The sequence below is a fragment of the Diabrotica virgifera genome, chromosome 6 (assembly GCF_917563875.1).
Source record: "Diabrotica virgifera virgifera chromosome 6, PGI_DIABVI_V3a".
Taxonomy (NCBI): Eukaryota; Metazoa; Arthropoda; class Insecta; order Coleoptera; family Chrysomelidae; genus Diabrotica; species Diabrotica virgifera.
In genome coordinates, this window is record NC_065448.1 from 223,734,355 (window position 1) to 223,747,702 (window position 13,348).

Below are 13,348 nucleotides of genomic sequence, written 5' to 3' on the forward strand. Positions count from 1 at the left end.
ATTGCGATACCTAACATTAACATGTGGCGATATGTAACAACAACCTGCGCGCCAAATATAACGAAAAGATCGCAAAGTACAAAGATCTAGAAATGCAAATACTAAGACGATGGAAGATGAAAATATCCCGACAATACCGATTATTATTTCTATTACTGAAGTCATTCCGAGGAACCTCCTAGAAAACATAAAAAAAAGCTGGGTCTGAATGAACATCTCTATAAGACCATACAGAAAACTGTGCTGCTCTCACGTGCAGATGCGTACGAAAATTTTTGGGAGATAATCCGACGTATCAAGTCATCTAGGGCTCGATAATAAGAAGAATGATGTATTGAAGTGACAGTTGACGTATTTTTTAAGACATTTGTTCACAAATAATATTTTTTCGATCCGAAGTATCTAATGACCGGTTGCACCAACAGATCTTAAGCTTAAGACGAGAATAACATAAGAATTAATATAATATAATTATAATATATTATAATAAAAATATCATAATGTAGTAATAGATATGATTGATAATAAGGTAAGAATATAAAATTATGGTGCAACGTAAGTGACACTCAAAGGGGCCCTATCTATAAGTAAAGCTTAGCTAAGCTGGAGCTTAAGATCTGTTGGTGCAATCAGGCATTAGTATCTGCTGTAAAACTTACCTTATAAGCTGCAGATTCCGATTTGCTATTTAAGTTAGAAAATGAGGTTATGTTTGCTGTATGAACGGCTGGAAGTTTTGAAGGTTTTTCGATATCGCCGCTAGTTGAGAGAAGGTGCTTTCGAACACTTGCTTTGATTTTTGGATCTAAAAATTACAACAAAAGTCTATTAATCAAGTACTAAATACGCGTTTTTGAAAACTATTTAATCAGCATACAGTGAGCACGTAAAGATTGGAATAAATTCATTTTCTCGAGAATGGACGATTTTGGAAAAAAATCCCGAAACAGGTCCCGAAAATTTTTATTTTTAAATTACGACTTTTTGGCATATATTATATCATACTAGTGACGTCTCTGGGGTGATGACGTCATTAATGATTTTTTTTAAATGAGAATAGGGGCCATGTGATAGATCATTTGAAAGGTAATTCAATTCTCTATTCAGTAATACAAACATTAACATAATTATTTATACCTACAGGGCGTCCAAAAAAAAATTTTTTTTATTAAATTTATTGACATAAAAAGAAGAATGTATGTACAGTCGGAAAAATGAAAGAATACCCATGAACGAACATATAAAACACGCTGTATTTTCATGTCACCGTGTCACCAAGAAAATTGTCCAGTGCAAGTACATGTAACAATAATTATTACATGTACTTGCGCTGGCCAATTTTTTGTGTGACACGGTGACAGGAAAATACAGCGTGTTTTATATGTTCGTTCATGGGTATTCTTTCATTTTTCCTACTGTAATTCATTTAATTCAAAATACATTTTACTTCTCTCAGAAAATAGAAAAAAATGTTTATTTGAAAAATAATCATTGCTTTTCGCCCTAATTAAACCTTCAAAATGTCACGAGGCTGGTGGGTGGCTGCTTTAATATTGAATTTAAGCGAAAAACAATATTTTTTTGCCAAATAAACATTTTTCCTGTTTTCTGATAGCAGTAAAATGTATTTTGAATTAAATAAATTACACACATTCTTCTTTTTATGTCAATAAATTTAATTCAAAAAACATTTTTTGGACACCCTGTATAAATAATTATGTTAATGTTTATATTACTGAATAGAGAATTGGATTACCTTTCAAATAAGCTATCACACGACCCCTATTATCATTTAAAAAAATCATCGATGACGCCATAACGCCTAGATGGGTGACGTTACTAGTATGATATAAATGCCAAAAAGTCGTAATTTAAAAATAAAAATTGACCTGTTTTGGGATTTCTTTCCAAAATCGTCCATTCTGGAGAAAATGAATTTATTCCAACCTTTACGTGCTCACTGAATAATACAAAAGAACCGAACTGATCAAAATTATGGCACTTTGAAACTATTGACAATTTAGTGTTATTAAGCAAATATTATAATAGTTGGCGGGTTACTTATCATTTTTGTCATTATTACTTTAAACTATTTTAAATGAGGATCGTTTTTGGTCAAGCATTTTTCTTCTTTAAGTATCCTGTCCGATTATCAAACGTTGGCGATCATAATGGCATTAATAGCTATGTCTACGACAGCTCGAAACAGATTAGCTAGCGGATGTCTCTTGATACCCCTCTGTGATGTTTCTGAGCCTGGGTGTTCAGAAGGTTATACCTTCATAACCATTTATAGCCATTATCAGGTGTAGAAGGTTATACCTCTTTGGATGTCTCATTACATGGCCGAAATATTAACTTTCGAATTTTTATTGTTTTTGTTATTTCTGTACTCTTTTTCATTCGTTGTAAAACTATTTCATTTCTTATTTGATCAACTCAACTTATCCGCAGTATTCGTCGGTAGACCCACATTTCAAAGACCTCCAATTTTTTCATTAGTCTCTCTGTAAAAGTCCACCTCTCCAGGCCATAGAGCAATGTGGAGAATATCTAGCAGCGTATTAATCTGATTTAAAGGTCTAGCGTAGTATATTATTGAGAATTTTGTTTAGTTTGTAGAAGGCGGCTCTGGCTTTTCAATGCGAATTATTATTTTTTTGTTTACATCCCAGTTATCGTTAAAGTTGGCGCCCAAATTGGTGATATTGTTGACTCTTTCTAACTTTACTTCATATGTTCTGATTGTTCATTGATTGTAACTCCGTTTTACTGACAATCATAAGATTTATTTTAGTATTAAGTTTTACCTCATAGACATCACAGGTTTCGGTCACCATGTTTATGTATTTGCAACTCTTTCATTGGAAGCAATCAGTACCGTGTCGTGTGCATATTTGAAATTGATGACATTAATTACTTTGATTTTAATGCCTGTCCCTTCATCTAAGGTTTCTTTGAAGATACATTCAAATGTTTCTTCAAAGAAGCATTCTACGATATCCGAAGAAGTTCTTACAAGTCTGGACATGACATAACTATTGGCATATAGTACCTATTTTGTTAAAAACGTAGACTGGTATTAATATGGTAATAAAAAAATCCATTACTTACCCCGTTTGATTTTTAATATGACTGGATCCGCTGATAAACGGAGGCATTTGAGAACTGAAAATAAAAAAGAATTTCATATTATCCTATTACAAAAACAACTTAATATCGGGGGTATTGTTAAATATAAGTATTTTTTGTTTTGGATATAATATAGATTCCATGCAAAAGAATAATTATTGTAATTAGGGTAGTCTATGAAATATTTTTATTACAAAGCTCGTATTTTTCACAAATGTTTAAAGAAAATTAAGTAAAAATGGGTCAGTCAGATAGCCAAGTGGTTCAAGGGCCGAACCGCATTTCACTTCAGTGAAATGATCTAGTGGCCGATAAATAAGGATCTGGACCTGACCACGCAAACGCAGTAGTTTAAAATTGTTACGCCGGCCCTGTCTATCGAATATCTGTCTGTCGTTAGACGACCTACCATTCTCGAAACATGTGGAGGCCGTTCGAATAATCTAGATGCCGGCGTGTAGTCTGGCTTCGATGACCAACCATTCGAGGGAGAAGTAGAATAATTCGAACATTGAAGCAGCCGATATAAATACGAAACGATTTAGATTTTAGGCAGTACAACATTCGTATTGTTAAGTAATAAATATAAATATTATAAATTAATTAGTTGTAGTGTTACTGTAAATAAATTAAAATAAGTGTTAAAAGACTATAAGAAACTCGACCGTCAGAACGGCTCAGAACAGCTTAGAATAACTCACTCGGGTTCTAAAAGATTTCTGGGATAAACAATGTTAATTTAATAAATATTAAGTGAAATTCCTTTAAACTTTTGTAGCTAAATGCTTGTGTTATTTTGCCCATTCTTACGCGAAATTTAAGTTTTTTGTGAATTTTTACTAAAGTTATTAATAATTTTCAAAAAATCGATTTTTAAAGCTATTTTTAATAACTAAGCAACAAATTAACAAAAATAACTTTACAAATTCTCAGTTTAAAGGATTTTATATGCCTTGTCAGTAAAATAGTGTCAATTTTTCATATAATTTAGAAGTCCTACGTTTAAAGACTTTTAGGCTCAATGCACATTTGCGTGTTTTCAAGTTGCGTGCACGCTGCGAGCAAGCTGCTGGTTTTCAAGCCAGTCTCCCGTCAATACAGATTTGAGCGGTTTCTCTGAGTCAGCTCGAGCGTGTAGCGAATAAATTCAACTCATGTACTGCTAAACCGGCAGCGATCGTACGTAGCTTGCTCGCAGCGTGTATGCAGCTTGAAAACATACAAATGTGCATCGAGCCTTAGTTAGTATTTAAAATTTTACATTGTAGCGATCTTACATTGTTTATACAGGGTGTCCCGAAAAGATTGGTCATAAATTATACCACACATTCTGGGGTCAAAAATAGTTCAATTGAACCTATCTTACCTTAGTACAAATGAACTCAAAAAAAAGTTACAGCCCTTTGAAGTTACAAAATGAAAATCGATTTTTTTCAATATATCGAAAACTATTAGAGATTTTTTATTGAAAATGGACATGTATCATTCTTATGGCAGTAACATCTTAAAACAAAATTATAGTGAAATATGTCCACCACATAAAAATTTAATGGGGGTTTTGTTCCCTTAAACCCCCCCAAACTTTTTTGTACGTTCCAATTAATTTATTATTGTGGTACCATTAGTTAAACACAATGTTTTAAAAACTTTTTTGCCTCCTAGTATTTTTTCGATCAGCCAGTTTTTATCGAGATGCGGCTTCTTTTTTAATATATTTACATAAAAATTTTATGGGGATTTTGTTCCTTTAAACCCGCCAAATGTTTGTGTACATTCCAATTAAACTATTATTGTGGTACCATAAGTTAAACACAGTGTTTTTAAAACTTTTTTGCCTCTTTTTTTTGTCTTTTGCAGTCTTTTTTTGATAAGTCACCTTTTATCGAGATTCGGCTTCTTTTTTAAAATATACCTAAAAATGTGAATTATAAATAAATTTTCAGATTATTAACAGGTCTATAATATTGTGGTTAACCATATACAAATATGTGGTGGATCCGACACATATTCAAAATATCTCGATAAACACTGGCTTATCGAAAAAGTAGTAAGAGGCGTAAAAAGTTTTGAAAATATTGTGTTTAACTAGTGGTGCCACAATAATAATTTAATTGGAACGTACACAGAAGTTTGGGTGGGTTGAAGGGAATAAAACCCCCATAAAATTTTTATGGGATGCACAAATTTCACTTTAATTTTTTTTAAGATGTTGCTGTCATAAGAATGCCACATGTCCATTTTCCATAAAAAATCTCTAAGAGTTTTCGATATATGAAAAAAAATCGATTTTTATTTTGTAACTTCAAAGGGCTGTAACTTTTTTTGTGTGCACTATTGTATATAGGTAAGTCAGGTTCAATAAATCTATTTTTGACCCCAGAATCTGTGGTATAATTTATGACCAATCTTTTCGGGTATATCTATTGTTTATGAGTAAATAAAGACGTTTAATGTATTGCATATTTTGTTTATTACATATTGATATAGTGGGTTCGCTAAACTCAGACACAACTGGCTAGTGATTTTAGTAAGTAATTTTGCCAATTTGGTAAAAAATAATTACTAAATATGTAGTTAACAATTACTAAATAGTTAGTAATTTTGCCAATTTTGGCAAAATTGGCCAAAAACGAAAAAAATACCAACTAAAATCACTAGCCAGTTGTGTCTGAAATTAGCGAACAGACTATATCACCAAATTTATCAAAACCAATTGTTAGATACCTACCTATCGACGAGTGTCATGGGAAAATCATTAGTTCCCTGGTCTAATCTAGCAATTCGGTGTACTCAATACATGAACAATTGACACCCGGGAATTTATATTGCATTGAAATAACCGCAAACGGACTTTACGATATTCCTTTCTATTCTTAGTGCCTCCTGAGCTTCAATTTTCCTACAAATTGAGCTGATGTACTCTCGGCACTTTATGAAAAAAGCCCATCGTCTTCTCGACTCCATTATCTTGACAAGCGAGAGACGTTTTTTAAACGTCGAGCACTATAAAGTGGCAAATAGAGTTTGGATTAATGAAATTTGTCTCGCTGCTCTTGCTCTACAACACAGAGACTCATCAAGCCTCTAGTAGTTATGCTTAAAAATTCACAACGGATTTGTTTTGGAATCTTGTGGCTGATGAAGCAATTAACTGGAATTAGTATAGTATGTTTCAGTATTCTTTATAGACTGGGAGGTAGTGTAAAATTTTTACGGTGATTTTAGCACGGATTCTATAAATTTATTTCGGTAGATAGTACTTGTTTGATAATGAAAATGTTTGTCAACTGGCGCGACTCAGGGGCACTTAGACAAGAAAGAATAATTATGAAAGTAGATGGGAAAATCCCTAGAACTTATATGTCAAATATTTATCTACATAAGTCACATCCATATATTTATGGTCTAGTGGATAGGATACCTGGCTTTCACACGCTTTCACCCAGGCGAGTCGGGTTCGATTTCCGTTGTCGGAAATCCTTTTTGTTTTTAAAATTGACATTTCGATTTGAAAAATAATTCTTTTTATAGTATCACGTTTTTATTATTTATACGACACAATATAAAAAAGTATTATAAAAACAATTTCTCAAATCATAATGTCAATTTTAAAAACAAAAAAGATTTCCGACGCCGGGAATCGAACCCGACTCGCCTAAGTGAATGAGACTAGGCCATTATGGATGTAAGGAACGGAGATCAATATTTTACTTATAAGTTGTACGGTTTTTCCATCTACTTTCATATTTTATCTTTTCTTGCCTTAAAGCCCCGATTTTGGGCCAAATGACACATTATTTGTGTCCAAATAAGCTTTGGAACACCTAACTAAATAAAAAGCAGCCATGTTAAAATGCTCCGGTCAAATGTGACACTACCTCTCGGGCTATTACATTTCATCAGCTACGTTAAAAAGCTATTATTTATAATAAACAGGGTGGTCTGTATATAAGTTTACAACAAGAAACAGCCAACTTGCTTGAATAAAATGTTGACAACTGGTATTAATATTAAAACTTTATTTTTCGATATAACTTTCATGTTTGTAAACATTTATGTATAACAATTTATAACTAAGAGCTTTTGAGTATAAAGAATGATAATTCGATGATACTTTATTGAAGCTGATAGGGGACGCCACATATGGCATTATGTGACATAAATTTGGGCTTTCTTGCTATTCAAGTTGGCACTATTGGTGTCAAAAAATAGTAATGATACGTTATTTCAACAAAACAAAAGGATATACCTGTTAGAAGCTTCAAAGCTCAACAGTTTTGATATAATCGCATTTTACAAATCAGCTGTGGGATAAGCAATACCTGCGATTAAGCATAATTTATAGTTTATTACTAAATCTTTTATGTGATGCCAGTTTTGACATCATCATTATAGTAGGGGAGGAAAGTATGCTACTCTACTACTAGTATGCACTCGAGCGCTTTGGGGACCTATTGGATTGTGAAGATTAGGTCCTATAACCTAAAAAAGTTAAGTAAAGTTTTCCTTTTTAGTGGGGACTTCCCATTTTTAATTTAATTTTCCATTTCTAACAATCCTTTTTTCCGATTATAGCGCCATTTATCCATAATTCGAAAAAATGTTTCAAATAAAAGGTACTTACTTTTACGTAAGGAATCCGAATCTGCAATAAAAAATGGGGGCTCCTATTTAAAATTCTAAAGTAATTCCCACCCCCCTACGTTGGGGTCGTATTTGGTGCCATTCGATAGATTTTTCAAACATATTGAATAAGTCTATTTTTCAGTTTTTCGATCTGATGTTCATTTCGCGAGATATCGCGGGATTCGTATTTAAAATTTTAAATTTACCCCCCACCCCTCTGCGTGGGGAGTCGTGTTTTTTCGCTTTTTTCTTGTGAAATTTTGTGACTCACCCATTTCCTTACGCCCCGCCCCGCCCAAATCGTCAGATTTTTGAAATATACACTGTATTGCATGTACTTAACTTACCTTATCTTAATCTGACGATTTCTAGTTTTTCTAAGAATAGATTTTTTTTTTCGGTCCCCCTTAACGAACTCCCCTGTGTTTAGAGCCAATATATAGTAGAGGTACATCTACATGGTACCAGGTTTCTCCCCATATGATAATCTGACGCGCTCGAGTAACTGCAAAATCCCCACTTGGGCTCCCCTACCATTAGACAATCCCAATCTTATTATTTAATGCATTACGGGAAATCTTAACATAGTGTCACGAGCTTTTGACAACTAAAAATAAGTTTTGTTTCGATTAATCAGTGACTTTTGTAATATTTAGTTTATTTTGGTTTAAGAAAAGCAGAAAATGCCGAGGTATAATAATTTTTCTATGAGAGATAATATGATTGCTATTTATTCTCAGTAATATTTGAACGGGCGTACAGCGAAAGGGAATATTTAAGAAGATACCCAAATAGGCTGCAACCTAATCACTATTAAACGTATGTTTTGGAATTTAGGCGAACATGGTTCATTTCGTCCTAAACGTGACAACTTAGGCTGACCGAAAATCATTAAGCATGATCAAGAAGACGAAATAATGGTTCGCGTTGACGACAATTTTAAAGTAAGCATACGACGTTTATCTTCAACGTTAGGAATCAGCAAAACGTTAGTTTTAAAAATCTTACACCCTTACCAGTTTATACCTGTACAAAATCTATTGCCAGCAGATTTACCTGTAAAATGCAGATTTGCAAATTATATTCTAAGCAGGCAAAATCTTGACCACTTCTTCATCGACAGAATATTATTTACGGAGAGGCTACATTTAGACTCCGTGGAGTTTTTAATTTGAGGCACAATCATTTCTGAAACACTGAAAATCCTCATGTTACGAGAGACATTTCCAATATAAAATTTTAAAATAACGTATGGTGTGGACTCATTGGTATCTAATCATTTTTAGAGCCATGTGAGTTATCGTAATTTGAATGGTGAGAACTATTTAGATTTTTTATAAAATTAATTTATTGATTTATTAGAAGAATTGTCCTTAAACTTAAGGTAAAATAGGTCGTCCATGCGAGATGGTGCACCTCCACATTCCATATTATACAAAGGCAGTGAGAACATATACATCCTGAAGGCTGGATTGGTCGTGGTAGATATATCGTGGAATATCTCATTCAAAAAAACTTTTTGTTTATTCTAAGGGACTTTCGGCCCTCGGTAATAATGTAATATTTCATTCTGCGTTTTTCAAGTTTTTCAAAAATACTTATTAGTTTTCTCATGAATGCATTTAGAACACATTGGCGCGAAATTTTGCGCATACGCCCTTAATATGGGACGATCCTTTATAGAACGTATTGATAAATGCATTAAAGAAAATGGTGGAACTATCAAACACTTACTTTGGGAAAAAGTTTATAGTTATTGAGTTTAACTATTTCTTAATTTAGTTTGTAATTAAAATGTATTTTATTATGGCGTGTTTTGACCTGGCCTGACCTGACTTGGCGCTATGACCACCCTGTATACAAATAAAATTTCGAATTTATCAAACGACTTGTTTGACATTAGAGAAGCATTAAGTTGCTTTTACGAAACTGCTAGGACCAAAGGCTTGACGTTTTATATGCTTCATTGACTATCAAAAAGCCTTTGATTAGAATGAGCCACTTTTAGAGAGATTACAGGAAATCGGTATTAACGATGAGGATATAAGAATAATAAAGGAACTGTATTGAAACCAATCAGCAGAAATCCGAGAGTACTACAGGGATGTATACTATCTCCTAGTTTGGTCAATATTTATGTAGGGAAAATATTTTAACTAGCTTTAGGAGATGAGGCACAAGCAGTGGCGTAACTAACGCCAATGCAACCAATGCGGTGCATTGGGGCGCAGGCCTAGGGGGGCGCAAAAAACTGATATTCTGGAAAATGAGGCTACGAATAGAGGCGCACGGGGAATACTAGCATTGGGGTGCAGTCAGACTAGTTACGCCACTGGGCACAAGTTATCGAAATCAAAGGCGTTTCATCAATAATATTGGTTACGCAGACGATTACACAATAATAAATACTTGGTTATACATTAACTTGGTTAATAGTTGGTTATAGACCAGGGCGGATCTGTGAAAAAACGTCTATTTTTTGATGTGCGGGGTGGCATTCGGATTTTTGCAGATAAAGTTAGGTGACAGCTTCAATAATAATAATTGACTTATGCTCCTTGTCAAATTTGTATGCACAATTTATGTATTTACAATTTTTTGGCTTATTCGCGGTGTGCAAGTACTCGGAAGGGATACGCGAAACGATCGTGCGCGAATAGCGGAGAAATATTACAACTTTCTTAAATAATTCATATCGTCAATTGAAATTGTCAAATTGACGTACATTTCATACCTATTGTCATTTAAGAAGAAAAATTATATATTGCTTCACAATATTGATATGATATGCAATTATTATATAAAGGTAAATTTAATTAATTGTATTTCGCTTGCAGTACTGCATTTTAATAACTAATTTTATTTACTACATACAATTTTTTACGTTTTAATAACATAACCTAAATCTTATTTTTTCTTCTTATTATTTTTTTTTGGACTATGGCCTTGACAATTATCCAGTAACCAGGACCATCGGTCCCAATAAACAAATACAGTGAGGACGTTGGAATAAATTCATTTTTTAGTTATTTATCAAATAAATATTTTTTTCTGTTTTAGGACAACAGTAAAATGTATTACGAATTAAATAAAGTATATACTTTCTTCTTTTTGTCTCAATTAATTTAAAAAAGAATGGGCAGCCTGTATAAATATTATGCTAATATGCCAAAAAATTATAATTTAAATATAAAAATCGACCTGTTTCGGGATTTATCTCCAGAGTCGCCCATTCTCGAGAAAATGAATGTATTCCAACTCAAAGTTCCTCACTATATTTGTTTATAAGTCAAAAAATTGTGTATAACTTTAAAACAGTACTGAGACCGCTTAAATAATCCGATTTTAATTCTGTAAAGTGTATTAGATAGGTAGAGGGCCTCTTGATATGTAAAAAAATTAGCGAAGTTCTAAATGGTCTCCTTTTTGTTTAGAAAGTTTTTAAAAAATTAGAAGTTTTTTAAGAAAATTTAGATTGCAAAATTATTATGCAAAATCTATTATTTCGATTTTAATGAAATTTCGTGGACGGATTAAGTATGTTGTAAGAATTTTCTAAGCGAATTACGAAGGTGCTAAGTGCAACCAAATTGGTTGAAAAACATTGAATAAAACAGGCTTATTTTGCCCCCTTATTTTGTATTTATTGCTATTTTGCAGAAAGGGTAATAATTTAAGACATTTTAAACCAGTCGTATATCATACAAAATTCAATTATCTTTATTTTATTTCCTTACAACTTTGTTCCAAAATGAATAGTTTTAAAGTTATAAGCAATGAAAGTAGAAAAAAATCGATGGTTTTCGAAATTTGTAAATATTTAAATTTTTTTATTAATGTTCGGGGTATATTTCAGAAGGAGCATAAGTCAATTATAATTATTGAAGTTGTCACCTAACTTTATCTGCAAAAATCCGAATGCCACCTCTCACATCCACTTCAAAACAGTTCCGCCCTGGTGTATTATACGTTATACGTTAATTTAAAGATTGGAAAAAGATTTTAAAAAATTGTTAACTTACCTTCTTTCGTACTAAATCGTATCACATCTGTTTCGTTAACTTTTAAAATTACATCTCCAACCTCCACCTGAAAAGAACACAACCTTTCAATAATCTATATCTATACAACACTACACTTAACAAGTACTACTGTATACTGATATGTTTTGAAGACAACATGAATATTTACGTAAACCAACAAATTGTGGTTAAAATAAACCAATTTTAGACTCGGATATCAGTTCCGTGATATCGTTTTCAAGGTGTTTCAAGGCACCGTATGTGATAAGGATTGCATAAATCTGTGTTCTCAAATAGTTTACAATTTTAGTTCTGAAAGTGTTTTCTTGTGGTATGTCTAAAGCCGCGTCCTCACTGGTAAAAATTTGCAACGAACCAGCTGTTCACCGCAAATATTTGCGTGCTCGAGGTAAACTGTGCTAATGTGGACGTGTTCGTCGCATAAATCGGACGCAACAATTTTCGACGTACACAACGCACATGCTCCATCGGTTGTCGGTTTTTGAGCGAAGATCAAAGGATTTGCATCGCATACGGTTTGCAGTGTGGACAGTGCCGTTTTATGCACTGGGCGCTTGGGGCGGGCGCCCAGGGGCCCGGGCCCCGGAGGGGCCCGTAAGGACCCGTTCCTTTTACTAATAGTCTCAACCCGTTCAACTTTTACTTAGTCCTCTAAATAATCTACGTATTTTCCAAAATAGAAAAAAAAAGACGACAAAATACCTGCGTTTTCGAAATGGTCTGATTTTAAGACTGATGACTTTATAAAAACTGTGAACTTTTAAACAAAAAAGTGATTCCTTACAACATTGTAAAAAAGTGTTTGAAGATGGAGAAAAAGCTTATTATACAAGATTAAAAGCAACTTTTATAGAGGAAAACCCAATGGAGGCAAAGAAAAGAGAGATTGGCTAATATACGACGCAAGTGTTAAAGCTGTTTATTGCTACCCGTGCAAATTATTTTCATTTGAAAAAATAGTTTATCTGAGTTTGGATAAACCCACTGGAAACATTTGAATATTTTGCTCAAATCTCACGAAGAAAGTAAATTTCATCGGAAGCCAAGACACTGCAGAATAAAACTTTGAGACAGCTCTATTGACACTGATTTGGACAGAAACTTTGGAACGAGTTAATGCAAAAGCAATACGTGAACGTGAAGAAACTGTGGACTGACACGTGTCAATTGGAGTAGAAATAATGACATCTTTTTTGAGATTTGTTGGAGACATAAGAAATATGTCAAGCGAAATTGAACTAGACGCCAAAAATATATTTTTGCAAAGACGAGGATATACATATGCTACAAAGATGTTACATCAGCTGTTAGATGATTTTCTACGCCTTAGTCAAGACGTCAATTAATACTTTATATGTGAAATATAAAAGTATGTTGATGAAACCAAAGAGAACTTGCATAATGAAATTACCCATTCGATAACATTATGCCAAAAGTTGAATAAACATTTATAACATTTGGTGTCATCCAGGATGTAAAGATTGTAAAGGCAACATTTCCCAATATTTTACCTTTACTGCAAGTTTATTTCACGATACCAACTTCTA

At 33.1% G+C, this 13,348-nt stretch overlaps 1 protein-coding gene across 3 annotated transcripts in view; it reads right to left on the reverse strand.

Moving 5' to 3' along the window:
* The window catches only part of LOC126886753 (PH and SEC7 domain-containing protein), a 347,358-nt gene that overhangs the window by 91,951 nt on the left and 242,059 nt on the right, over nucleotides 1-13,348 (reverse strand). For all 3 annotated transcript variants that reach the window (XM_050653768.1, XM_050653769.1, XM_050653770.1), the window contains exons 2-4: nucleotides 11,781-11,847; nucleotides 3,115-3,168; nucleotides 660-805 (exon numbers count right to left, since the gene is read on the reverse strand). In XM_050653768.1, the coding sequence (XP_050509725.1) occupies nucleotides 660-805; nucleotides 3,115-3,168; nucleotides 11,781-11,847 (267 nt within the window). The remainder of the gene's footprint in view (nucleotides 1-659; nucleotides 806-3,114; nucleotides 3,169-11,780; nucleotides 11,848-13,348) is intronic.